General features: G+C 49.6%; 1 protein-coding gene and 1 long non-coding RNA gene across 5 annotated transcripts; one reads left to right on the forward strand and one right to left on the reverse strand.

Annotated features, from left to right (window-relative positions):
- Nucleotides 1-1723: 1723 nt before the first annotated feature.
- On the reverse strand, nucleotides 1724-11337 carry SLC16A5 (solute carrier family 16 member 5). 4 transcript variants are annotated; one of them, XM_079133178.1, is made up of 5 exons: nucleotides 10886-11337; nucleotides 8407-8654; nucleotides 5198-5341; nucleotides 3025-3834; nucleotides 1724-1978 (listed from the first exon to the last, which is right to left on the reverse strand). In XM_079133178.1, exons 2-5 carry the CDS (start codon nucleotides 8603-8605, stop codon nucleotides 1731-1733), a joined length of 1401 nt encoding a protein of 466 aa, XP_078989304.1. In that variant the 5' UTR covers nucleotides 8606-8654; nucleotides 10886-11337; the 3' UTR covers nucleotides 1724-1730. The 4 variants fall into 4 exon arrangements, 3 of the variants coding, with proteins under 3 accessions (XP_078989304.1, XP_078989305.1, XP_078989306.1); XR_013762755.1 differs by lacking the exon at nucleotides 10886-11337 and adding an exon at nucleotides 2611-2760 and having other exon boundaries at nucleotides 1850-1978; nucleotides 8407-9168; XM_079133179.1 differs by lacking the exon at nucleotides 10886-11337 and having other exon boundaries at nucleotides 8458-9166.
- LOC306657312 lies at nucleotides 10987-27317 on the forward strand. Its single transcript, XR_013762756.1, has 4 exons — nucleotides 10987-11075; nucleotides 25984-26051; nucleotides 26454-26528; nucleotides 26954-27317. It is a non-coding gene; the product is annotated as an uncharacterized lncRNA (long non-coding RNA).
- The last annotated feature ends 92 nt before the right edge of the window (nucleotides 27318-27409 follow it).

Consider the following 27409-nt stretch of genomic DNA (forward strand, 5'->3'; position numbering starts at 1 on the left):
ACAAGCTACAGTTGTTGACCAAGCTCAACTTGGTGGGGAGCAGAAAGGCAACAGGAATCTAAAGTACACTCAGAATCACTTTTCAGATTGGAAGAGATGTTAGCTCATCCAGGCTAATCTCCTTTTTTTCAAGGCCCAGAGATAGTAAACAGTTTGCCCAAAGCCACAGCAAATTGTGACAGTCAAACCTGTCTCTCTCCCAGCCCGTTTCCCTTGCCTTGCACTACCTCCTCTGGCCATAAGGGGGCACTTGCCACTGAGTCTTGGGACCCGTGGGCCCCAAAGATGGTTATTCAAGTGAGATGGACAGGTGGAAGAGGAAGGCTGGCACCAGGTCATAAAAACAAAATAATTTCTCCTGATAAGGTTTTCTTGCTGGAGCCTGATTTAACCTGAATCAACAGACAAGGTCCTAAGCCCAAGCAGCCCCTGCCAAGCTAGGAGAAAGGAAGGAGGAGGGAGGAAACTACTCCAGACCTGTTCTCTGCCTTTATTAGTTCAGAGTTTATGACCCGCTGCAGGGAATGTTTTTGTATATAATTCAAACAAACTCTGTTTTCCCATTCCCTGGGGTATCCTGCTGAGACAAGCCTAAGCTGATGATAGCTGATTCTGGGCGATGACCTCAGAGAAGGGCATCAACAAAGTGTGTGGGAAAGCCCTGGCCTCCAGGCTGCAGGGCCAGGCCAGCAGGGAGTAGGGGTGGACTGGCAGCTGGCTTGGCCTGCTACTTGCCCCAGGAGTAACACTTTTTTTTTGTGGTGCTGGGGATCGAACCCAGGGCCTTGTGCTTGCAAGGCAGGCGCTCTACCAGCTGAGCTATCTCCCCAGCCCCGGGAGTGACACTTCTAAGCACCAGGGAGAAGAGGGTTCCCTGGAGTCAGGGAAGGGAGTGGGAAAGCTTCTGTTGAAAGCAGCTCCATTCTCACAATGCTGCGCTGCCTGGTGAGCTTTTGCCTCCCTGGGTCAGCCAGATGTCCTCCTTTTCCCTAACCACTGCATTATTCTTCCCACCAAGGCTATAGGGTGAGACAAAGGAGAGGAAGGCCCTGGAGCAACCTACTGAGATAGGACACCAGTTCTGGTACCCAAGACCGGGGTTCCCCTCCTCTGCAAAGGTACCAGTACCAGTTGGACATCCCACCCAAATTTTAATCTGTCTCCATCCTGCATCTAGGCCCACTCGGCCTAGGCTTCCGCTACTGCCGGTCCCAGGGCTCCAGTCAGCCCAGCCCAGCCAGGTGTGTAAGAGCAGCCACACCCACGGTCTTGGCTGCCCTGAGGGTGAGGGTTGGCCACTTAGGAAGAGGGACAGGAGGGTGAGCTCTTCAGAACTGACCGGAGGCCAGGATGGACAAGCAGAGCTGATGTCGGAGGTATGCAGGTTGGGCGTGAAGGCCAGTGTGTCGGGTTGTAGGAACATCAGTGAGTGACCCACGGAGTTGAGCTGGCCATGACTACATGAAACAGAGTTCAGACCAACCTTCTTGGTCTCAAGGAGGAAAGCCTATTCCAGGATTCTGCTGACTGGAAGGAACTTTGTGTCTTCTGAGACTGTCCTCCAGCTCCTGGCTGGGTCCCAACTTGCAGAACCTGGACAGCCTTCAATTCAGGCATCCGGGGCTGCCCTCTACACCAGCACCTGTCCAAGCAGCTGGAAGCCCTGTTTCTGGGCTGAGAAAGGGGTCACTCAAGGCTCAGTTGTTGCTTACACATGTGACCCCTGAGGCTTAGACACTGGTCACATACATGACCTCAGGACACAGATGCTTCTTGTGACCGTCCTTGTCTTCCAGGGTAGGACCCTTCACTGGGGTGGCCTCTGAGATGGTTCCTTCTGCCTTGGCTTCCCTGCCTTGCTGCTGTTTCTTCTGCAGGGAATAGAAACTGCCACCCATAAAGAGGGCAGAGGAGATGAGGAAGAAGCTTGACATGAAGAAAACATAGCTGAAGTTGTTGCTGGTGTCCAGGAGGAACCCTGGGGAGAGGAGAGCAAGTTAGGCCACTGCCTGTGGCTACCAGGCCTCCCCCAGCCCCTTGTAACTGCTCTCTGAGAGGAGGGATTTGTCTCTTCTGGATGAGAAATCACTGCTGGCACCCACTAGGACTCATTAGATGACAGAGTGGAAGGAAGGGAGGAAGCAGTAGGCCTACTCTTGCCTGGTCAGGAGTCCTCAGACTGGAAGAGAGCGTAAGGGCATGACTCCCTTACAGGGAGCCAGGAGATAAGGCTAGTGGACTCAGATGTCTGCTCAGCCCCTCCTCCTGGAGAGTTTTGTCCACCCACTTGCTTGGGGCACCCCCTTGGAAGCTGGGACTTCTAACATCACACTTCCCTCATTTGCTGTCAAAGTCACTCTCAGCTGCCCAGCAAGCTGTCCTCCGTGGGTTTCTCCTTCCAAATTCTGCTTTCCTTCCAGTGTAAGCCATCACTGGGGTCATAGTGCCTCCTTGCTTCTAGTCCTGACTCCAACAGGAAGTAAGGCCCACGAGGATGGCTTTTAGCCATGTGCACCCGTGACTGGCCTAGGTGAATGAATGGTCAGGGCAGGTGCTCTCTTCTGCATTTTTGTAGTCGACATTGTGGCTCAGAGATGGAGAATGACTTGCCTGGGTCCCACAGGTAGGTAGTAGGGGAACCGGGACGCTCACAACAGTAAATAAGTGCCTAGTGCTTAGGCACCAGGCTCTCTACTGAGTTCTTTGCCGGGACCTTCACAGCAAGCCCATGAGGCAGAGCCCGTTATCATCCCCACTTCTCTGATAAGAAAACAGAGAGGAAGATGAAGGACTCAGGTAAGTGGTGTGCAAACCCATATGTTCAACTGTTTGTACCTGAGTACTAGGTGGGGAACAGGCTATAGCACAGTCCCTGAAGTGCCTGGGAAAACCATGAATTCTGAGTCCCTACCCCTGGAGGTGATACTGGACGAGGCTCGCATCTGCCTGGACAGTTCCCCTTTGCCCCGACCCTTTACCCTGCCCACCCAGGCCCACATCTGGGTACACCCTCCCAGGACTCACCAGCCAGTGGTGGGGAGATGAGGGAAGTGATGCCAGTTAGTATGGTGAAGAGGCCCAGAGCATTGGGGAACCGATCCATGGGGACAATGTCCATGAGGACCTGGAAGATGAGGATGCCAATGCCACACATGGACACGCTGTACACCAGGCAGTAGCCCACCAGCACCCAGAAGTCAGCGGACACCGTGCACACCAGGTTGGTGAGCCCGTTGAGCAGGACTGCCAGGCTGAACAGGTACTTGCGGCAGCTGGCAAATCTCTGCCGGCCTACCACCAGCCCCGCCACGGGCCTCAGGAAGATGTTGCAAAAACCAAAGATGGAAACAAGCAGGGCTGCCCTGTCCTCTTCCACCCCATGCCACCTGGCGTATGGCACCAGGAAGATATGTGGCAGCAAGAAGCCCAAGCTCATCCACGTCACACCCAGTGTGTACACGCAGTAGCCCATGTTGTGCCATAAGATGTCAAAGGCCAGGTGGTGCCGGACGACCAAACCACACGTTGCCAGGCAGCCATGGGCAGGTGTCTTCGAAGGTGGGGAGGGATCTTCTTCAGTCTCAGGGGATGTGTTGGTGGCCACCGGCCTCAGGACGGCTCCACAGACACAGCAGTGGAGAAAGATCCCGCCAAAGACAAGGAAGGTGCCCCTCCAGCCCAGGTCTTCCAGGAGGTAGTTGGCAAATGGTGGCCAGAGGGTGACGCCCAGGGAGACACCCATGGAGGCCAGCGCGTTGGCCAGCACCCGCCGGCGGATGAAATAAAAGCCCAGCATCGTGATGCTTGACTGGAAGCTGAAGCACATGCCCAGGCCTGCAGTGTGAGGGGAAGACAAACTCAGGGGTGTTGGGGGCCTTCCACCTGTGGAGTGGCCATGTCCCACGTTGCCTCCTTCGGTCCTAGCCCATACTTACTTCCAAGTTCCCATAAATTCCACGGTCTGCCAGCCTCGCCACCTCCCTGTAAGCACCCCACCCCTCAGGTCTGCCCTCCCTGGGCTGCCGGGGGCACCCACTTCTCCTCAGGACAGCACCAGAATGACCTTTTAAAAACTCACTTAACACCTGGCAAAGACTTCCTGTCACACTTGAAAAACATCCAGAATATTTACTATGCCCCAGAAGGCTCTGCGCGGTCTGGCTCTGGCTCACCTCTGGGATGCCACCTCAGGCACTCCCTGTCAGGATCAAGCCCCGTTGGCTTCTTTCTCTTCCTCTGCATACCAAGTTGCCCCTACCTGAGAGCGTTTGCCATCCCCTCTGCCTGGCACCGTCTCCACTCAGCTTCCCACCCCCGTCCAGCCCAGACGCTGCTTCCCCAGGGGCCTTCCTGCCTCCCTGCCTGCTCTGCTCCCGCACAAGGCGACATGTGACCCCTGGCCGCTAGTGGGCCCTTGGGCAGCTCCTACTAACATTACAGGCTCCCTTGGTCGTTCAGTCACCCGCCCACCCTAGGTGACCATCTGGGCCTCTTCTTTCTCTGCAGCTCCTGCCCAGCCTCACACTCAGCTGGCCCTCTGGGACTGTCCTACCCACGCTGTCGGAGGCGGATCCTCCACTTGTACCTCACGGCCTGTCCCCTCAGACACAAGACCAACAATCCCCCTCTCCTGCAACATCCTTTCCCCTTATCTTTACTAGATCATTCTCCTTTATTGTATTTCTCCTATTCAAACAAACAAACAAACCCTTTTGACATCACAACTCCTTCTGGGTACTAGCCCCTTTCCTTGGTCCCTTTACGTAGAAAGGTTGGGGAAGGAACTGGGGGTGTAGCTCAGTAGTAGAAACCTTTCTTCTTTATAAGTTGATTATCTCAGGTATTTGTTATAGTAACAGAAAGCTGACTCAAATGTCACCTTTTCTCTGAGGCCCTCCCTGACTACCCTGACAAGAATAGCAAACTCTCCCTGCCTGGTTTTATTTCCTGGACAGGGTGTGCTAGATATTTATCTCTTGACTTGTTGCACATTTGCCCACACCCACCCGGGGCCATGGTGCCTTCACATCTTCCATCCAATCTTCACACAAACTGTGGAGATTAGGAACAGCTAAGCATTCTCATGTATCTCTCCATCGTCCATCTCCCTCAGTGGACTGAAAGCAGTTTCAGAGAATTCAGAGGCTTGTCCTTCCTACCCACACTTGCCTGCCACTTTAGAGAGAAGGACAGTTACCTGTGATCATTCCTGCTGTAAGGTAGAGCTGGCTGAGGGAACGGGAGAAGGAGCCGGCCACCATGCCCAGGCTGGCCAACAGCCCCCCTAGCATCATAGTCACTCTGCAGCCAAAGCGTCCCACTAGGATGCCGCACAAGGGTCCTGTGGGGAGGAGATAGTTAAACAGATGGCAGCTAACGAGAAGGCCTGGAGTCGAGGGGAGCTGGGGCTGGGGAGAGGGGTTTCAGCAGGAACTAACCAACTGGCTTACGGCGCACCTGCCCTGGCATCTACTGGCTTGGATACCAGTACCCACCCAGCCACAGACTGGCAGTGTGGCCTAAACAAATCTTGGTCCTGCTCTCTGCCTCAATTTCTTCCCCTACAGAATGAGGGTCAGACTGGATGATGCCTAACCCCTGTAAGGATCCCCAACAGGGCAGACCCGGGCCATGCACTGTGCTGCCCTGAGATCAGTTCTGTCCAGTTGGAACAGGACTGTTCATGACCACTCCTTGCTTGGGGTCTGTCTAGAAGTGGTATCTAGGGACATCTAAACCATGGTGGGCACTTCCAGTCCCCGCTTCTACCCTGCCCCCAATCCTCTGGAAGTCTGGTCATCCTCTCTCCACCTTCCAACCTGTGCAGTTGGGTGGGGCCCTGGACCACCCTGTATCTCCTTGCTCTGGTCTGGAGTGTTCTGGAGAAAATCAGGTTAGGTACCTTTTCCCCTCTCCCGTCACCTCCAGCCACCATCAAAATCCACTCCTAGGGTTAGGGGTGTAGCTCAGGGGCAGAGAGTGTGCTTAGCATGCACAATGCCCGTGGTTCAATCAAAACCAAAGAAACATCCCCAAGTCCACACCTAGACATTTTAGCCCTATGTCCAGAGGGGCCTGTCCACCCTATTCCAGTGGTTTTCTTTGTTTCTTTTTTGGGCAGTACTGGAGATTGAACCAGAGGGTGCTCTACCACTTAGCTAGATTCTTATCCTTTTTTGTTTTTTGAAACTTTGAAATGGAGTCTCTCTAAGTTGCTGAGGCTGGCCTTGAAGTTGCAATTCTCCTGTCTCAGCCTCCCAAATTGCTGGAATTGTAGGTGTGAGTCACCACACCAAACCCCAGAGACTTTTCTGTTTGTTTGTTTACGAGCCCACACCGTGCCAAGCAGAAAGCAGCCAGTAGAGCCATCTGTCCTGGGTGAAGGATATGGTTACCTACCTGTCCTCTCACCCCACCCTAAACTCCTTCCATGACCTGACCCTGCTGGCCAAAAGGGCCGGCCAAAAATAACTCCTCCCATGACCTGGCTCTGCTAAGGCCCTCTAAAAGCCAGAGCTCCTGGAGTTGGGCTGCATTCTCCCTGCCCGGAAGATGTTCTCCTCTGGTTCTGAATGAGGCATCGCTGGTCCATGAGGTTTCCCTCCGTTTCCCTTTTCTTTTTGTATTCTTTTTCATGTGCAGGGGCCACATTCACAGAGTGCCCTGCCCCAAGGCACACATAATGGAGCTTGACCAGCTTACTCTCCCAGAGTGTAGCCAGAGGGACAGTGTGTGTGTGCATGCGGGGGTCGAAAGGGGACAGGTGGTGTGAGCCGGTTTACGCCTGAGAGCAACAGAGGGAGCGAGCAGCCCGTCCTCAGAGGCAATCAAGAGGAAGCTGTGGCCAGCCCCTCGCACTCTGAAGATGGAAAGGCAGGGCGCTGGAGTGGATGTGACCGCTGGTCCAGCTTCCTTCCTGCTGGGGAGACTTTGGCTTGACCTGGGAAAGGTGACATTGGGAAAAGCCCTGAGTCATGGACGGGGGTGGGGCTAGGGTGGGGCCTGGAGGCAGGCGGTTCCTCTGCAGGGGCGCCACCTTTGTTTGCTCACCCGCCCTGAACTCCGCAGCTGGGGAGCACCTGGCACTGGTATTTATCTGCTCTCCGTACCTCTAGGATGTGTGTGTGGGTGGTGATTGAAAGGGTGGATGATGCTTTCAAGTTAAGGATTTCTACACTACTCTGACTGGGTGTGGGCTAGAGATGTGGACGTGAGGGAGAGGGACAGATGAACAGCAATTTCATGCTGATGGAGATGTTGGTGCTCTGGGGTGCAGGGCCCAAAGCTGTCTGGGGAGTGGCGGTCCTCACAGCCTCTGGCCCAGGCCCTTCTCTGTCTGCATGAGAAAGAGAGACTCCCACTGCCCAGCCCAACTTGGGTCCACTGAGTGGGACTAGCCTGGCCTTTCCCCTTGCCCTGACACCAAGCCTGGAGAGTGCCGGTCCCGCCTGGTCTCCTCACTCCCAGTGTGAAGAAGGGAAGGACCTGGAATAACAAGCAGGTTGCTGGTGCCAGGTGGAGGGAGTGGCAGAGAGGCAGCCTGGGAGCCAGGGCTGCCGAGGTAGGCAGACGGGCACCCTGGAGAGCTCTGTGGGGTTCAGGTCTGGATCCTGTTCAGCAGTCACCCTGGCCCAGGTTGCCATCTATGGAGTACTCCTGGAGAGCTCCCAGGAGCCCAGGGCAGGACCTGGACTCAGGGCTCCCATGAGAACCCTCCTGGGCAGCTCCTGCCCTGCCTCCGCTGCTGGGGTCAGGGTGAGAATGTCACATTCCTGGAGTTGACAACCAGGTTCAGGGGCCTCTGAGGCCTGTGGTCAGAGCAAGGAGCAGGAAAGGTGGGTGCTGCCTTTCCTCCAGGCTCCAGCCTTCTCGGTCTCCCCTCTGCAGGAGCCCCAGGGAGAGCTGAGGCCCTCGCCCTACCCAGGTTTGTCCTCTCTTGTTCCCTGTTCTTGAGTCCCTTCTCCCATCCTGTAGCCTGAAGAGGGTCTGTAAAGTACCAACAATGCACAGCTCCATGTACTTCCACGTGGTCTTCCCTATCATCCAGCTGGGAAGGGTGCCAGGTGTCACCTCCTATTGCACAGGGAGAAGGGATGTGCCAAGAGATAGGGCCACGTCTGCGGGCTCCAGCCTGGTGCTGAGTGCCCCTGGCTCAGTGCTCCAGTGGCCACCAAGAGGACTCTCCAGGATCTTGGCTGGCTTTGCAGCTCAGGTGCCTCCTCACTCTCCCATCCCCACCCAATCTCCCGGGGACACTACTCAGTCCAGCTGGATTCCAGTCAGGGGGCCGGCCTGCTGAAATGAGGTGAAATTTTAGGAATGTACCCAGGAGGGAACGTCCCGTGACCTCCTCCCCATCCCAGGCCCCTTCTTGTTTCTACCTCACCCCATCTCCAGGCTGCTCACCCCCGGCATGGAGCATAGCCATTAGGATGGAGGGGAACCAGGAGGTCTCACTGTTGCTGGCCTGGAAGTCATGCTGCAGATCGGTGAAGAACACGCCTATGCATGTAGGGAAGGCCAAGGTGAGAGCGTGGGTCACCAGGGAGGCCAGCAGTACCACCCAGGCCCAGCTGCCGTCCGCACGCTCCAGGGCTCCGGGCATCCTCTTCTACCAACACGGCCACAGTCTTGTCCCGCCTAGTGACCACTGCCTGGAGAGGGAACAGATGGAGCCTGGTGGTGGGCAGGCTGCCAGCCTTCCCTCAGCCCACTGCCGCCTTCCCTGGGTGGCTGAAACTGTCTCTGCCTCGTGCTCCAGCACCAGGGATCACAGAGGGGCACCGCCCCCTGGGAGGTGGCTAGAGGCCAACCTCAGCCTTGGCATCTCCTTTCACCCACTTCCCAGAGATGGCCTGGCAGGAGGTGGCAGGAAGGACTGCAGGGGTGGGGCGGGCAGTGACCAATGGAACCAGGCAGCTAGGTGGAATGCTTTCCAGGAGTTATGTCACCTGGCAGTCAGCAGGTGGAACCTCCTGAGACCACTCAGTAAGTGCTTATGAGCAGGACGCCGGTGGCACTTGCCTGTGATCTCAGTGACTTGGGAGGGAGCCTGAGGCAGGAGGATCGCAATTCTAGGCCAACCTGGGCAGTTTAGGAGACCCTGTCTCAAAATAAAAAATTAAAAAAAATTTTTTTTTGATACCAGGGATTGAACCCAGGGGTACTTAACCACTGAGCGACCCAGGCCTTTTTATTTTTTACTTTGAGACAGGGCCTCGCGGAGACGATCCTCAAACTTGCAAACCTCCTGCCTCGGGCTCCCAAGTCTCTGGGATTACAGGTATGTACCACCATGTCCAGCCAAAATTTTTTAAAAATTTTAAAGGGGCTAGAAATGTGGCCCAGTGGTATATTGGTACAGTGGTATAGAACCTCTGGGCTCAATTCCCAGAAGCAGAAAAAAGAGAAAAAAGCACTCAGAGAGTAGAGCGTACTTCTAGGGCCAGTGAAAGCCCAGCATCCCATTCCGGACAGTCTTGACCAGGCTTCCTGTGTACTGACTCAGACCTTCACAGTCCGCCTGGATCGCCTAAGCTCACTGTCGACCCTGCCAGGAAGGCCAGGGTGAACAGGCGGCGCTGAGCGCACGCGGAGTGCACACTCGCTTAACGAGGCACGTGACGGGTCCTGACCTGCAGCTTTTCAAGATAAGGGCGGAGGCTCAGTCAAAGGCTGCAAAGAGCTCAAGGCCAGGAGTCAAGTTCCATGATCAGTAATGACCTGCCACCTGCAAGGGCTCCTCCAGCACCCCTACCACAGCTGCACACACACAGTCACGCAGACACACCCAGGGACACGAACTCACGTGAAGACATACACTCACGTAGACGCACACGGAGAATTCCAGACACACACGTACTTCACCGATAGGTTGACACACACAGACGCACGCTATGCAGCCATGTAATACCCGTAGGCACACAAGTAGATACACAAGCACGTTGGCAGTCACACTCACACACTTCCACCCAAACACACACACACGGAGACACACACTGACATAAACACCTGCAGGCAGCTCAGAGACACACACCGCACACACACACACTCACATCTTTGCTCTGGAAAAGTGAAGCCAAGCATACCTCTGTTCAGCGTCACTGCCCTCGTCACAGAAGCTCTGACGGTCCAAGGCCAAACTCAGAGCCCTTTTCCGGTTCCCTCCAGTCCTGACTCACTTCCTGCTCCCTGCCTCTCTGCTTCCAGACCTCTCCTCCACGCAGGCCTCTGGGCTGTGGCAGACAAGGAACCAGTAACCTTTGCCTCAGGTAGGACCGCAGACCCTGCCTGCTGCTGTGCGGTCCTACAGCCCTTCTCCCTGTAGCCCCAGGCCTTGGGAACTTCAGAAACTTCCAGGGAAGTTCTTCCTGCCAAGCCCAGCATGCTATACCGTTCCCACGAGCCCCAGAGAGATTTTTTCTTTTTCTTTTCTTTCTTTCCTTCTCTGTCTCTCTCTCTCTCTGTCTCTCTTTCCTTCTTTCATTCTCTCTTCTTTTCTTTTCTTTTTTTTTTTTTTTTTTTTTGAGGCGGTGTCTTACGATGTTGCCCCAAATCCCAAATCGGGTCAAACTCCTCAAGTCATCCACCCACTCAGCACTCCCCACTAGCTGGCCCCAGGGTTTTATTTATTAATTTTTAAAATATTGTTTTAGTTGTAGGTGGGCACAATACCTTGATTTTATTTATTTATTTTTATGCGGTGCTGAGGATCGAAGCCAGTGCCTCACGCATGCTAGGCCAGTGCTCTCCCACTGAGCCCCAGCCCCAGCCCCCGGCCCCAGCATCAAAGCTGTCTCCACACCAAGCTGTCTTCTTCAAGGTTCCAAAGCTCTTCCCTCCCAGAGGACCCCAGAAGAGCCGCCAAGGTAAGAAGCATGTTTACCACAGCCTCAGGGTGGGGCAGGGGCGCCTGCTGTTCTCCTGGACCCTGCAGGGCACATTCGGCTCTAGAGACATCCCAGCCCCATCTTCCTCTGGTGGTCCAGGTTGGCCGCAGATGGGGAACCTCAGATGCGGCTCCTCTGGTAAACTGGTTCTGGCCTCTTCCAAGCACTCTGTTCCACCAGCAAATGGTAAGGCCACAGGTGCTGCTGGGCCCTCTTGTGCAAGCCAACATCAAGTTCCACAGCCTTCTCTGAGGTCCGCCTCTCCTCCCAGCCTTCACACCCGCTGCTTTTCCCGGCGCCTGCCAGCCTCCTGGCTCCGTCCCGCCCCTCCTGGCTTTCTCTCCTCACTGACCTGCTCTGGTCCTTTCTTGTCCTTCCTTGTCCTGCCCCTTGGTGGAGAAGTCTTCTTTAGTGCCTTATCGGGCAGTTACTTTCCTGAGCAGCCTTTTTGGGGACTTTGCCCATACTTTTGTGACCTTTTCTCTGTCACATTCCCCTGAACCTTTCAGTGGGTGGAGCTGGCTCCTCTCCAGCATCTCCTCTCTAGGTCTCTTGAGGCCTGACCCTGGGATGTAGGCCTAGGCCTCTAGGACACCAGAGCCGGGGAATGCTCTGCCTTTGGCACCTGCAGGGAGCCTGTGTCCCAGCTCTGAGGCCCCAGCCTTCCTCTGGGACCCCCCCAACTCCACCTTCCATGAGGGGACTGTCCCTTCCCGTGTTGCCAGAATTCTTGGGCATTTATGTCCAGTTGGTCCTCCAGTCCCCTCCCTCAGCCAGCTGATCCCTCTTCAGGATCTTGGCTACCAGAGAGGTCTGCTTGGTCCTTCAGGCAGCCCTTGCAGCACCCCTAGGAGCCTACCTGACCCCTGCTGCAGGCTGGGCCAGGTCCCTTCCTGTTTGCTGTTCTGAAGACCGGCCTTCACACCCCACTGGTGGGAGTCGTCCCCTTGTTCCTCGTCACCCTGTCCCTCCTACCCTCTTCTCACTAGGAGCAGGGCCTGCTGCTGAGCACAAAAGATCACGTCCAAATGACCCACCGGTGTTTCCTGGGGGCAGACAAGCGCAGCACCAGGGGTGACCTGGCCCCCTGGAGGGCTGGTGCACTGCAGAAGACTCAAGTGGGGCAGAGAAGTGGGGGCCTGGGGGCTGGTCTGGCCTCTGCCCTGGCAAGAAAGTGGTCTTTCCTTTGTTCTGGGAACCGCGAGTCATGGGCGTTGATGGCGAATGATTGGAATAGGGAGGGAGACAGAGCCAAGGCTCCTCCGTCTCCCTTCCTATGAGTGGGTGAGAAACGAGCCACAGGAGCTGCCGACCTCAGCTCTCAGGGACACCCAGCCCAGTGAGACCAGCTTCACAGACAAGTACCCTGAAGTGGGTTTGTGGGCAGAACAAAGCCTAGATGGTATTTCTGGTTCCTCTGCATGTCACAGTCCCTAGTGTGTCTTCATCAGGTGGCAGAACTCTAAAGACACGGATGAGCAGGGCCATCGGGCAACCTGATCTGCTGGGCCCTCATAATCCTTTCCCCGCCCCCTTGAAGCTGGTAAGCATGGTCCCAAAGGTGAGCTGATGCTCTCAAGCAGGCCTCGGGACGCCCGTTGCCTGGAAAGGAGGGCAGCCTCTTTTCGCTCTTTCCTGCCCTGGTGGACAGCCCCAAGGCAGGCAATGGAACCACCCTCCTGGGAAGTAGCAAAAGGACGGCATCCTGGCACGCCCGGGGACGCCTTCCCTCTCCAGATCTCCCGCTGAGCAGGCTCTGGTGCCTGGAGTCCAGGACACAGGTGGGTAGCAGAAGGGTTCCCACCAGCAGGAGAGTTGGGACTCTCAGCTCCCTGGGACTGGAAAGGAGAGAGGTGGTTCCAGAGGTTGCAGACTGGGAAAGTCACCTTCTCTCCTCCTGCCCGCAAAACATGCCCCTTACTGTTCCCTGGCCATGGGAACTGCATGACCTCCTCTCACTCTGACCCATCCTTGCTGTCCCGCTGGGGCTCCTCCTTCTCTCCCTCCCTCCCTCCCTCCCTCCCTCCGTCCCTCCCTTCCTTCCTTCCTTCCTTCCTTCCTTCCTTCCTTCCTTCCTTCCTTCCTTCCTTCCTTCCTTCCTTCCTTCCTTCCTTCCTTCCTTCCTTCTTCCTGGACTGGGGATGGAACCTAGGACCTCATGCATGCTAGGCAAACCACCACTGAATGACATCCCAGCCTAGGGATCTGGTTCCTTCCCTCTCTAGGGATCTAGGGATCTCTCTCTGTGTCGGGGCTCTGGAATACCCAGGAAAGCCTGGTTGAACCCACCTTGAATCTGGAGGTCAGGGGTGGCTCTGGAGAGCCCCCTCCTCAGGTGTGAGAGTTCCTAGTCTTCCCAGGCTTTGGAAACCAGGTCTGCAGCTGCACAGAGCCTGAAGACAAAGAGGAAGACCAACTTGTATAGCCAGGGACTGTAGTGGCACTCACCTGCCAGCAGGCTGGCTCCAAATGCTAACTAGACTGGGATGTTTGCATGTTGTTAGCATGTGATTTGCATAACCCAGAAACACAGTTTCTGATTTCTCCATTCTAAGCTTTGGGGCCCCAGGAGCGGGAGTGAGAAAGCTTATTATTCTTTCTCCTCCTCCTGTTCCTCTTCCTCCTTTTGTTTTGTACTGGGGATTGAACCCAGGGCTTGGCACAGGCTTGGTGAGTGCTCTGCCACTGAGCTACATCCCCAGCACTTTTTATTTTCTGAGACAGGATCTCACTAGTCGCTGAGGCTGGCCTTGAACTTGTGATCCTCCTGCCTTAGCCTCCTGAGTCTCTGGGATTACAGTGCCTGGCTTGAGTAAGCCCTTCAGGAGACTACAGGGCTGGGGATGTGGCCCAGTGGTAGAGCGCTTGCCTAGCATGCATGAGGCCCTCAAGCATAGCAGCTCTACACACACACACACACACACACACACACACACACACACACACACAAATACTCACAAAGAGACTATCCCTCTCAGGCTCTTGGGTTAAACACTAATCAGTACCTAGGAAAGCTTGCACTGAGATAAAGACTCTTTATAAACTGTGATAATGAGTGAAACGGAAAGGGGAAACTGGCCACTTCTCTTATCGCCAGTCTTTCGGTGCAGAGTAGTGTGCTCATGACATCTGCAGAACTCCACCTGTCAGGGGCAGCCCCCCAGGCCATGTGTCCCCCAGGCCGGTAGGCACGGGCAGCCCTCCATTTTGTCCTAGCCTTGCTGTCGCAAGGAGCACATGAGTAATAAAATGTCCACTACCTCTCAGTTGAGTCCTCTGAATTCTGTGGGCCCAGTAAACAGTACACGGGAGCACTTGCGGCCTTGGGGCAGAACACAGCTGGGGTGGGGTGCTATGGGGGCAGAGGCCAAGGCGGAAGATCACTTCTGTTGACTTCAGCTGCCCAGGAATCCTTCCAACGAAAGCCTAGCGCTTTGAGGCCAGAACCCACTGGAATGCAGGCGGACAGCTCTGGGCGCAGAGCAGGCTTGTCAGCCCTGGGCCAGTCAGAGGACACCTGTCACTTCCACTTGGGCCCCTCTGACCCACAGGACGTTTGGAGCTTCTCTCCCAGCTAGCCAACACTTGACGTGCCCTATTTAAAATGCATTCCATCACTGCAAAGTCACGATGGTCACGATGGCGGGGCACTGATGCTACTGGAGACTGGAACTTCGGCCCCGTAACAACAGAAGTGAAAGCAGGCCAAGGAATAGGGTACACAGGCGGGGCTCCAATGGGGTTACCTACCCTCCCCAGGAGAGGGGAGGCAGCCCTGGCGGTTGTCTCTGAATAGGGAAGGGACAGACCTTTCCTTGGGTTGCTGGGTGGGCTGGGGTCTGGTTGGTGTTACCTCTGTCCTGGTTCTGCCAGGTGACGCTGGCGAAGTCCTTCTCACGCGAGTGGGCAGTATCCATCTGTTTTTAGGGTATTTATTTATCAGACCTGTGATCCTGCAAGTGGGTGATTGCATTCCCGTGAGGTGGCTGATCCTCTTCTGGGGGGCAGTCTCGTCGTGGGGTGAAGGCTCCGCTGTATGGGGCAGCGATTGGAGCCCTCTAGGCGACACTCTGGAGGTCTGAAGTAGGACGTCGTAAAGACTGGAAGTTGAGGATACCTGCAAATGTTGAAAATGCCTTGGTTACCCTGATCTCGGTGTCTTCAGCCTCGACGTGGGAGGAGAGGGGTTGGTAAATGTAGGGCCAATAACCCTTGTTTTATCAGTCTTTAGATGAACACACTGACCACAGTTTAAGGTAATAAAGGAGACAGATGCAAAAGGAAGGCAGGGGTGCCGAGCTTTATGCAGCTTTTAGTGACCCACGGGGCATCAGCGGGCCCAAGTGAAGAGTTGGTGCTTTTCAGCAAAGGCAGCCTCTCTAGGGCCCTGTTATAATCGGGGGTTTGGGCTCATCCTGTTTTTATAGTTTTTTCTTTTTTTCTTTTTGTGGTGCTGAGGATTGACCCCAGGGGTGCTCTAACACTGAGTCACATCCCCAGCCCTTTTTGTTTTGAGACAGGGTCTCACTAACTTGCCAAGGCTGGCCTCCTATTTGTGATCCTCCTGCCTTAGCCTCCTGGGTTGCTGGGATTACAGAAGTGTGTGCCGCAGCTCTCATGGATTCTTTTTTTTTTTTTTTTTTTTTTAATTTATTTTTATTGTAAACAAATGGGATACATGTTTCTGTTTCTACATGGAGTACAGCATACCATTTGCGTAATCATATATTTACCTAGGGTAATAGTTTTTGATTCATTCTGTTATTTTTTCCTTCCCTCACACCCCTTTTCTCTCTATACAGTCCCTTCTTCCTCTATTCTTGCCCCCCTCCCACCCACATCCGCTTATCAGCGAGATCATTCGTCCTTTGGTTTTTTGAGATTGGCTTATCTCACTTAGCATGATATTCTCCAATTTCATCCATTTACCTGCAAATGCCATAATTTTATTATTCTTTATGGCTGAGTAATATTCCATTGTATATATATATACCACAGTTTCTTTATCCATCATCAATTGAAGGACATCTAAGTTGGTTCCACAGTCTGGCTATTGTGAATTGAGCAGCTGTGAACATTGATGTGGCTGTATCTCTGTAGTATGCTGATTTTAAGTCCTTTGGGTATAGGCCTAGGAGTGGAATAGCTGGGTCAAATGGTGGGTCCATTCCAAGTTTTCTAAGGAATCTCCACACTGCTTTCCAGAGTGGCTGCACTAATTTGCAGCCCCACCAGTAATGTATGAGTGTACCTTTTTCCCCCACATCATCTCCACCACCTACTGTTGCTTGTATTCTTGATAATCGCCATTCTAATTGGGGTGAGATGGAATCTTAGTGTAGTTTTGATTTGCATTTCTCTTATTACTAGAGATGGTGAACATTTTTTCATGTTTGTTGATTGCTTGTAGATCTTCTTCTGTGAAACGTCTGTTCATATCCTTAGCCCATTTGTTGATTGGGTTATTTGTATTCTTGGTGTAGAGTTTTTTGAGTTCTTTCTTTCTTTCTTTTTTTTTTTTTTTTTTTTTTTTGTGGTGCTGGGGATTGAACCCAGGGCCTTGTGCTTGCAAGGCAAGCACTCTACCAACTGAGCTATCTCCCCAGCCCTGAGTTCTTTGTATATTCTGGAAATTAGTGCCCTATCTGAAGTATGAGTGGCAAAGATATTCTCCCATTCTGTAGGCTCTCTCTTTGCATTGCTGATAGTTTCCTTTGCTGAGAGAAAGCTATTTAGTTTGAATCTATCCCAGTTATTGATTCTTGCTTTTATTTCTTGTGCTATGGGAGTCCTGTTAAGGAAGTCTGATCCTAAGCCAACAAGTTGAAGATTTGGACCTACTTTTTCTTCTATAAGATGCAGGGTCTCTGGTCTGATTTCAAGGTCCTTGATCCATTGTGAGTTGTTTTGTGCAGGGTGAGAGATAGGGGTTTAGTTTCATTCTGTTGCACATGGATTTCCAGTTTTCCCAGCACCATTTGTTGAAGAGGCTATCTTTTCTCCATTGCATATTTTTGGCCCCTTTGTCTAGCATGAGAAAATTGTATTTATTTGGGTTTGTGTCCGTGTCCTCTATTCTGTACCATTGATCTACCTGTCTATTTTGGTGCCAATACCATGCCGTTTTCGTAACTATTGCTTTGTAGTATAGTTGAAGTTCTGGTATTGCGATACCCCCTATTTCATTCTTCCTGCTAAGGATTGCTTTAGCTATTCTGGGTTTCTTATTCTTCCACATGAATTTCATGATTGCTTGCTCTATTTCTGTAAGGTACATCATTGGGATTTTAATTGGAATTGCATTGAATCTGTATAGCACTTTTGGTAGTATGGCCATTTTGACAATATTAATTCTGCCTATCCAAGAACATGGGAGATCTCTCCATCTTCTAAGGTCTTCCTCAATTTCTTTCTTCAGTGTTTTGTAGTTTTCATTGTAGAGATCTTTTACCTCTTTGGTTAGATTGATTCCCAAGTATTTTTTTTTTGAGGTTATTGCAAATGGAGTTGTTTTCCTCATTTCCCTTTCAGCTGTTTTGTCACTTGTGTATAAAAATGCTTTAGATTTATGTGTGTTGATTTTATAGCCTGCTATTTTGCTGAATTCATTTATGAGGTCTAGAAGTTTTCTAGAGGAGGTTTTTGGATCCTCTAAGTATAGAATCATGTCATTTGCAAATAGTGACAGCTTAAGTTCCTCTTTTCCTATTCGTATCCCTTTAATTTCTTTAGTCTGCCTAATTGCTCTGGCTAGAGTTTCGAGGACAGTGTTGAATAGAAGTGGTGAAAGAGGACATCCCTGTCTTGTTCCTGTTTTTAAAGGGAATGGTTTCAGTTTTTCTCCATTAAGAATGATGTTGGCCATGGGCTTAGCATAAATAGCCTTTACAATGTTCAGGTATGTTCCTACTATCCCTATTTTTTCTAGTGTTTTGAGCATGAAAGGGTGTTGTTTGTATATTGTCAAACGCTTTTTCTGAGTCAATTGAAATAACCATATGATTCTTATCCTTAAGTCTATTAACATGATGGATTACGTTTATTGATTTATAATGTTGAACCATCCTTGCATTCCAGGGATGAACCCCACTTGATCGTGGTGCACGATTTTCTTAATATGTTTTTGGATACAGTTTGCCAATATTTTGTTAAGGATCTTTGCATCTATATTCATCAAGGATATTGGTCTAAAATTTTCTTTCCTTGATGTGTCTTTGCTTGGTTTGGGTATGAGGGTGATATTAGCTTCATAGAATGAATTTGGTAGGGTACCCTCCTTTTCTATTTCCTCAAATACTTTGAGAAGTATTGGAATGAGTTCTTTGAAGGTCTTGTAGAACTTGGCTGAGAATCCCTCTGGTCCTGGACTTTTCTTGGATGGTAAGTTTTTAATGGTTTCTTCTATTTCATTGCTTGATATTGATCTGTTTAAATTGTGTATGTCCTCCTGGTTCAGTTTGGGAGGAGCATATGTCTTTAGAAATTTGTCAATGTCTTCAGTAGTTTCTATTTTGTTGGAATACAGATTTTCAAAGTAGCTTCTCATTATGTTCTGTATCTCAGTGGTGTCTGTTGTGATATTTCCTTTTTCATCACGAATTTTAGTAATTTGAGTTTTCTCTCTCCTTCTCTTTGTTAGTGTGGCTAAGGGTTTGTCTATTTTCTTTACTTTCTCAAGGAACCAACTTTTTGTTTTGTGAATTTTTTGAATTGTTTCTTTTGTTTCAATTTCATTGATTTCAGCTCTGATTTTAATTATTTCCTGTCTTCTACTACTTTTGCTGATTCTGTTCTTCTTTTTCTAGGGCTTTGAGCTGTAATGTTAGGTCATTTAGTTGTTGACTTTTCATTCTTTTCTGGAATGTTTTCCATGCAATGAATTTTCCTCTTAGTACCGCTTTCATAGTGTCCTAGAGATTTTGATATGTTGTATCATCACTCTCATTGACCTCTAAGAATTTTTTTACCTCCTCCCTGATGTTTTTTGTTATCCATGTTTCATTCAATAGCATATTATTTAGTCTCCAGGTGTTGGAGTAATTTCTGTTTTTTATTTTGTCATTGATTTCTACTCTCAGTCCATTATGATCTGATAGAACACAAGGCAGTATCTCCATTTTTTTTTGCATTTCCTAAGGGCTGCTTTGTGGCATAACATATGGTCTATTTTTGAGAAGGTTCCATGTGCTGCTGAGAAGAAAGTGAATCCACTCGTTGATGGATGGAATATTCTGTATATGTCTATTAAGTCTAGGTTATTGATTGTGTTATTGAGTTCTATGGTTTCTTTGGTTGGATTTTGTTTAGAAGATCTATCTAGTGGTGACAGCGGTACATTAAAGTCACCCAGAATTATTGTGTTGTGGTCTATGTGATTCCTGAAATTGAGAAGGATTTGTTTGATGTACAGGGATGCACCATTGTTTGGGGCATAAATATTTACTATTGTTATGTCTTCCTGATTTATGGTTCCCTGAAGCAGTATGAAATGTCCTTCTTTATCCCTTCTGACTAACTTTGGCTTGAAGTCCACTTTATCTGATATAAGGATGGAAACCCCCGCTTTTTTACTGAGTCCATGTGCGTGGTAGGTTTTTTCCCATCCTTTCACCTTTAGTCTGTGGATGTCTTTTTCTATGAGATGAGTCTCTTGCAGGCAGCTTATTGTTGGGTCTTTCTTTTTAATCCATTCTGCCAGTCTATGTCTTTTTTTTTTTTTTTTTTTTTGTTTGTTTGGCAGTGCTGGGGATCGAACCCAGGGCCTCATGCTTGCAAGGCAAGTACTCTACTGACTGAGCTATCTCCCCTGCCCCAGTCTACGTCTTTTGATTGATGAGTTTAGGCCATTAACGTTCAGGGTTATTATTGAGATATGATTTGTATTCCCAGTCATTTGGCTTATTTTTGGTTTTTTTTTTTTTTTTTTTTTTTTTTTTGGGTGCTGGGGCTCGAACCCAGGGCCTTGTGCTTACAAGGCAAGCACTCTACCGACTGAGCTATCTCCCCAGCCTCTATTTTTGGTTTTTAAGTTGGCTTAGTTTCTCCTTTGAGTGGTTTTTCTCTAAGGTAGTTCCTCCCTTTGCTGACCTCCATTGTTGTTTTTCATTTCCTTCTCATGGAATATTTTGTTGAGAACATTCTTTAGCGCAGGCTTTCTATTTGTAAATTCTTTTAAGTTTTGTTTATCATGGAAGGATTTTATTTCATCTTCAAATCTGAAGGTTAGTTTTGCTGGGTATAGGATTCTTGGTTGGCAACCATGTTCTTTCAGAGCTTGAAATATATTGTTCCAGGCCCTTCTAGCTTTTAGAGTCTGGGTTGAGAAGTCAGCTGCTATCCATATGGGTCTCCCCCTATATGTAATCTGATGCTTTTCTCTCGTGGCCTTCAAAATCCTATCTTTATTTTGAATGTTAGGCATTTTCATTATAATGTGCCATGGTGTGGACCTGTTGTGATTTTGTGCATTTGGTGTTCTGTAAGCCTCTTGTATTTGATTTTCCATTTCATTCTTCAGGTTTGGGAAATTTTCTGATATTATTTCATTGAATAGGTTGTTCATTCCTTTGGTTTGTATATCTATGCCTTCTTCAATCCCAATGAGTCTTAAATTTGGTCTTTTCATGATGTCCCATAGTTCTTGGAGATTCTGTTCATGATTTCTTACCATCTTCTCTGTTTGGGCAACTTTATTTTCAAGATTAAATATTTTGTCTTCATTGTCTGTGGTCTAGTCTGTTGGTGATGCTTTCCATTGAGTTTTTTATTTGGTTTATTATTTCCTTCATTTCAAGGATTTCCGTTTGGTTTTTTTTTTTTTTTTTTTTTTTTGAGAATCTCTATCTCTTTGTTGAAATGATATTTTGCTTCCTGCAGTTGCTCTTTCAGCTTATTGGTATTATCATTCATTGCCTGCATTTGCTCTCTTATCTCATCCTTTGCTTCGCGAATCATCTTAATCATGTATAATCTGAAGTCCTTTTCTGACATTTCTTCTAACATACTGTCATTGGATTCTATTACTATAGAATCTAGATTTGTTTGGATCATTTTCTTCCCTTGTTTTTTCATGTTGCTCATGTAGCTTCCCCTCTAGCAGTGCAGATCTGGGGTATTGCAGATTTCCCCCTATAGGCTTATAGTGGCCCTATAGGTTTCCAAAACGTTTTCTTTAAGGGGAGATCAATATTAGCAGTGCCCAATTCAGACACTATGCAATCCTAGACCAAATAGCCCCTATGAGGACAATAACAAAATTGTCATAGTAAACAGAATGAGTTCAAATATTATCTTCAGTAAAACAAACAAATTTGCAATAAGGTCTGCAGTTTCAAATGGAGGACAAAGAGGATGCAGAGAGATGTAGAATGTGGCTGTTAATGGGATAAGAAAAGAATATACAGAAATTCTAGATAATAGAAAGGGTGAGAGTGTAATCAAAAGAAATCAGATGTTAGCATGCAAAAAAGGGAGAAAGAGACTCTGAGGGAACAGGTAAACAAAAGGAAAAGAGAGCAGGAAAAGTAAAGAAATAAAAACAAATTTTTCAATAAGGAGAAAAAAGAAAATCTACAGTGTAACAGTCATATAGTAATGAAACCTCCCAGTGTTCAGTAGCCTGATGCATGAGAGGTACCTGACAATGAACTTCAAGCCTCCAGCAGGTGTCTCAGAATGGGATTTGCCCCACCCGAAGATTGGAGCTCCGGCTTCCAGGATTATCCAAGATGGCCATTCTGGCTTCAAAATGTGTTGGCAAATGGGGAGCTGCAGCTCAAGGTGTGGATGTGGTCAGCTGGAGGTCCTGGAGGTGGGATGCGGTTGGTCCGGCAGGGGTCCTGGGGGTCGGGTGCAATCAGTCGATCTGGGGTCCCGGTGATAGGGTGCAGTCAGTTGATCTGGGGGTCCTGGTGGCAGGGAGCAGTCAGTCGACGTGAGGGTCCAGAGGCAGGGAGTGATTGGTCAGGCTGAGGGATCCTGGAGACAGGGCTCAGTCAGTCGGACCAGGGGTCCTACAGGGCCTGGCTGTTGTCTCAAAATGGCGGCAGCCATGTTTAATCAAACCTGCAGGTACTGTGACAGTGAACTTCCAGGCAGCAGCAGGCAGCTGGTGCTCCACTGGCAGTCGGCGATCAGTTTGCTGACTGTTGTTGGATGATCGGGAGGTGAACCTCGTGCGTTGGGTGATGGATAGGGGTAAGGCAGGCGATGGACAGGTGAGGGGCAGGCAAATGGTGGATGGATGTAGACGTCTGACAGTGAGCAATCTGTACTCAAAAAAAGGCATTGATATGCTGGCAGGCTGCAGGTGATCACAGCAGACAAATGGGGTAAACAGCAGGGGATCAATAAGCAGCAAAAACTGGCTCACCAAGAAACAGATATCCTGTGCTTGAAACCGGAGTTACGGAGTGACAAGGAAAGCAGCCTCCCTCTAGTCCACCATCTTGGATCCTCCTCTCATGGATTCTTAGATACCGCACCAAAAGCACAAGTGACAAAGGAAAAACACATCAACTAGAATCCTTCAAAATTTTCAGGCCTGGCTGGGTGCAGTGGCACACACCAGTAATCTTAGTAACTCAGGAGCCTGAGGTAGGAGGATTACAAGTTCAAGGCCAGCCTCAACAACTTAGTGAGGCCCTAAACATCTTAGTGAGACTGTGTTTCAAAATAAAAAATACAAAGAACTGGGGATGTAGGTCGGTGGCAAAGTGTACCTGGGTTTAATCCCCAGTACAAAAAAAAAGGGAAAAAGAAAAAGAAAAAAATCAGGCTTTGGTCTTCAAAGGACATCATCAAGAAGGTGGATAGTTGCTCCACAGAATGGGGGCAAATATCTGCAAATCACATTTCTGATAAGTAACTTGTATCAAGAATAAAATAAAGAACTGTTATAACACAATAAAAAAAAAAAATAGCCCCATTAAAAAGTGGTCCAAGGACCCAAATAGACGTTTCTCCCAAGAAGTTGCACAAATGTGTTAGGCACATGTGAAAGAATGTTCGACCTCATTAGGCAACAAGGAAATGCAAATCGAAACCACAAAAAGCTAGCACTTCACACCAGTGGGATGGTTTAACTCTGGGCTATTGTGTAGGAGATGCTGTACTTGTATCTGGCTTGAAGGAACATTTTATTTTTATTTTTTAAATATGGAATGCCTCATGAATTTGTGCGTTGTCCTTGCGCAAGGACCATGATAATCTTCTGTGTATTGTTTCAGTTTTGTTCTGTGTGCTGCCAAAGTGAGTGTGGTGAGGACCTTATTAGTCAGAGGTCGTTGCTGTTCTTAGGGTTCATTTTCTTGCTGACACGCTCAGGGATAGTGTTGGCTGTTGGTGCTCCTGTGTTTTTTTTTTTTTCTTTTCTTCTTTTTATCTTTTTTCTTCTTCTTCTTCTTTTTTTTTTTTTTTTGCAGTACTGACTGGGGACCAAACTCAGGGTCTCCCACATGCTAGGCAAGTACTCTACCATTGAGCTACATCCCCAGTCCTTTTTAAAATTTTTATTTTGAGACAGGGGCTCAGTAAGTTGGTGAGGCTGGCCTTGAACTTGTGATCCTCCTGCCTCAGCCTCCCAAGGTGCTGAATTAGTCGTGTGCCACTGCGCTTGACTTCCTCTGATCTCTCTCTCTCTCTTTTTTTTTTTTTAAGTTGTTGATGGACCTTTATTTTTTATTCATTTATTTTTAAATGTTTTTTTTAGTTATTGATGGACCTTTATTGTATTTATTTATTTATATGCGATGCTGGGAATTGAACCCTGTGCTTCACACATGCGAGGTGGGTGTTCTACCACTGAGCCACAACCCCAGCCCCTGCTCTGATCTTAAATGGCCAAAGAAGAGTTGCTTTCACATGAGAGATATTCACCTTAGTTCTAAGTTCCATGGGGGTGGTGGGACCCTGTGAGATTTGCCCCATCGTCCTAAAGAGATGGTCCCAGGTTCCTGTATGGACAACTGGCACCGCAGGCCCACCCCCTGTTCCAGCCTGGCCCAGTCCTGTGAGGACAGCTTCAGAACAGGCTGGATTCGGCCACCTCCGTCCTGAGCCTGGCTGCTCTCACAGCACTCAGGGACTCACCCTAGAGACTCCTTCCCCTCCGTGAAAAAATCAAGCAGGGGAGCTCTCCCAGTTCTCCACTGTCCTGTACCAGCCCCACCCTGAACTTTGACCTTTGCTTCATCAAGATGAAGTTGATAGAGCTCTGGGGGCCCCTTTTCCCTGCTTCCTGGACTCTGGGTGCCTCTCTAGGGTCAGGCCACTGGGCTGTGGCCTGGTCACTGTGGCTTCAGGGTTCAGGAGAGGTTCCCTCCAGCCTTCCCTGGACCTCCTCTGTGCCCTAGTGCAGGGCTCAACGCAGCCTAGTCACCAGACCGTGTTTCATTAGGGTCATGGCCCTTGTCCACAAGGGGTGGGTAACCGGTGACCCAGAGTTGGAAGGGTCGTCATCTGACAGACAATTGCATAACAATTGCTCAAAGCAAGAGAGAGCCACCTACCCAAAATAATAAACCTTTTTTGTTTTCTTGGGTTTTTCTTCAGTTTATTGCATGAAGGAGGTACACTAGTCCGTGTCAAAAGCAGGCCCCAGATGGTTATGTGATACCAGCTGTGAGGGTCTGAAACTTGTGACAAGGGACTGAAGGGAAACTCTTCTCATTGCAAGGGAACCTCACTTAGGCTGCAGGGAGCCACAGGCTCTTAGAACCCGCGAACCGCCAGCTGATCATCCGGGGCCAGTGCAGCCTCTGTCAGACCTGGTGGATGTTCTGGTTCTGGTCCCCCTGAGCTGAATTTCTTCTCCATATTCCGGATGCTCAGCACCATTGCAGGAAATTCCTTCTTAAATGGTCCCACTAGTTTCCTTTCTGTGTCATAGTCAGTGATTCCTTGGACAGTGGGAAGAGTCTTCCTGCCCTCTCTATTGAATTTGTTTATGGACATAATCCTCAGAGCTGTAGGAAGCGGGTCATCAGGCTTACTCACATCAGCAAAGGAGTCAGAGCAGAGGTTCTGGAGCATGGACACACCATACACCTGCAGAAGGCGGCTGACTGAAAGAGAAGGCAGGCCAGGGGACATAGTGTCAAGAAAGCAAGGGTGTTACCTGGGCTTGGTGGTGCTTTCCTGTAATACCAGTGGCTCTGGAGCCTGAGGCAGGAGCTTTACAAGTTCAAAGCCAGCCTCAGCAAAAGTGAGGCACTAAGCAGCTCAGTGAGACCCTGTGTCTAAATAAAATACAAAATAGGGCTGGGGATGTGGCTTTCTCTTATAAAGAATCATTATTGTCTTATAAAAAACAATAACCAGAAGGCCATCTTTGCCAATCCCATCTGCAAAGATCCTATTCTAAATAAGGTCACATTCCAGGTAGAAATGAATTTGAGGGGGACACTATCCAGTCCCCTACAGGTGTCCAGTGAGCACTTGTGGCTCTATAGCTGCCCATCTTCAGGATGCAACCCCAGACCCACCTTTCCTGAGGGGCCTTACCCAGTGTCCCCGGCCTTGCCCTCTCTCTCAGTCTCCCTCTTCCCTAGGAACTGTGGGGGGGTAGCATTTTCTGACACCACAGACTTCTCCCCTCCTCACCTCCTTCTTCTTTTTTTTTTTTTTACTGGAGACTGAATCCAGAGGCACTTGACCCACTGAGCCACCTCCCAGGCCTGTGTTCTCTTCTCCCTCCAGGTGCTGCAGGTCAACAGGGCCTTGTACATGCTAGGCAAAGGCTCTACCCCTGAGCCGAAGCCACAGCTCTATCCTTTATTTTGAAACAGGCCCTTGATAAGTTGCGGAGATCAGCCTTGAACTTGCCATCCTCTTGCCTCAGTCTCCTGAGTCATTGGGATTACAGGCCCTGGGTCTCCATGCCAGCCCTCCTCCTCCTCCTCCTTAAGATGCACTCTCCTGTGTGGAATAATTCTCTTCTGGATCTCCTCCAGAAGAGACCAGAATGGTCTGGTCACTGGTCACTGCCCCCTACCTCTTGGTTATTCTTAATTTGGTGTGAAACGGAAAAATAACCAAAGTAACACCATTTTGTTCTGACTCCCTTGTATGCTTGCTTGTAATGTTTTCGTTTCAGCCTCCTGAAGCTGTGTCCGTGTTGACAGTTCAGTGGGATCTTCCCATGTTCCTGACCACGGGCCTGAGGTACAACAAAAATGACTCTGAAATGTGTAATCAAAACAATTCTCTCATGTAGTCAAAATAGCTGTCTCTACAGGTCTTTCTGACCTACATGTGCCTCAGTTGTCCTTGTGGGTTTTGCCTTCATAATCTCTGTACTTTCAAAATTCAGGGGCTGGGAGTTCTTTGAGGTGTTAGCCTGCTCCCAGCCGCCGCTTGCCTGGCACGCTCATTAAAAAACCCTTTTTCCTTTTGATTTAGCTCAATATGCATGATGGTTTGTAATTCTCATGCACCCCATAACAGGTGGTGGTGGGGTGCTGAGGATTGAACCCTGAGGGGCTCTTACCACTGAACCACATCCCCAGCCCCTATTTATTTATCTGTCTTATTTTTTTTGATACAGGGTCTAACTAAGTTGCTTAGGGCCTTGCTAAGTTGCTGAAGCTGGCCTTGAACTTGCGATTGTCCTGCCTCAGCCCCCAGCCGCTGGGATTACAGGTGTGCCCCAAGGTGCCCAGCTATGCTTGATTTTTGCAAGGTGAACCAGCAGCTGACCTTCACCCTCCCTCCTCTCAGCCCACTCACCATCCCTCTCCCAGCTTCAGCCGTCACTCGCATGTCACTTGCACACTGACAAGTTCCACATCTTACAAGTCTGGACCTGATATCCAACCTGCACCTGTAATTGTGTGCTGTGGAGGTGCTTAAATCTCAGCCTGACCAGAACTTGCATGGACACTGTCCTCCTCTGCCACAGCTTCTCTGTCTCTCTCTCTCTCTAGTTGTGTGTGTGTGTGTGTGTGTGTGTGTGTGTGTGTGTGTGTGTGTGTGTGTTGCTGGGGACCAAGCCCAGGGTTTTGTGTCCACTAGGCAAGTGCTCTGACCTACATCCCCAGCTCTTTTAATTTTTTATTTTGAGACAGGATCTCATGAAGTTGCTGAAGCTGGCCTCCAACCTGAGATCTTCCTACCTCAGCCTCCTAGGTTACTGAGATTATACGCATGTGCCACCATGCCCAGCTACCAGCTCCCTATTATTCACATGTGTCACAAAATATTCTGCTTTTGAATTTTTCATCCAACTGATAAAACATATAAAAACCATTATTAACTCACAAGTCACACAGAAACAAGTGGTGGTCTATAACGTGCTGATCCCTGATATAAAGAATTCTGTGATTAACTTCTGCACCACTAGATCATAAGCTTTGTGAGGACAGGGACCACTGTAGAGGTTTCTGCCACGCTGCATGTGGATGAGAAAAGGGTTAACTGCCGGAGGGCGATGTTGGCTGTAAATCAACTACTCATAAATTTACCTAATCAATAATCACACAAGAGCCAAGACTCTTTTCAAATGGGAGGGGGCGTGACACCAG

Source organism: Sciurus vulgaris (genome assembly GCF_902686455.1).
Source record: "Sciurus vulgaris genome assembly, chromosome: 3".
Lineage (NCBI taxonomy): Eukaryota > Metazoa > Chordata > Mammalia > Rodentia > Sciuridae > Sciurus > Sciurus vulgaris.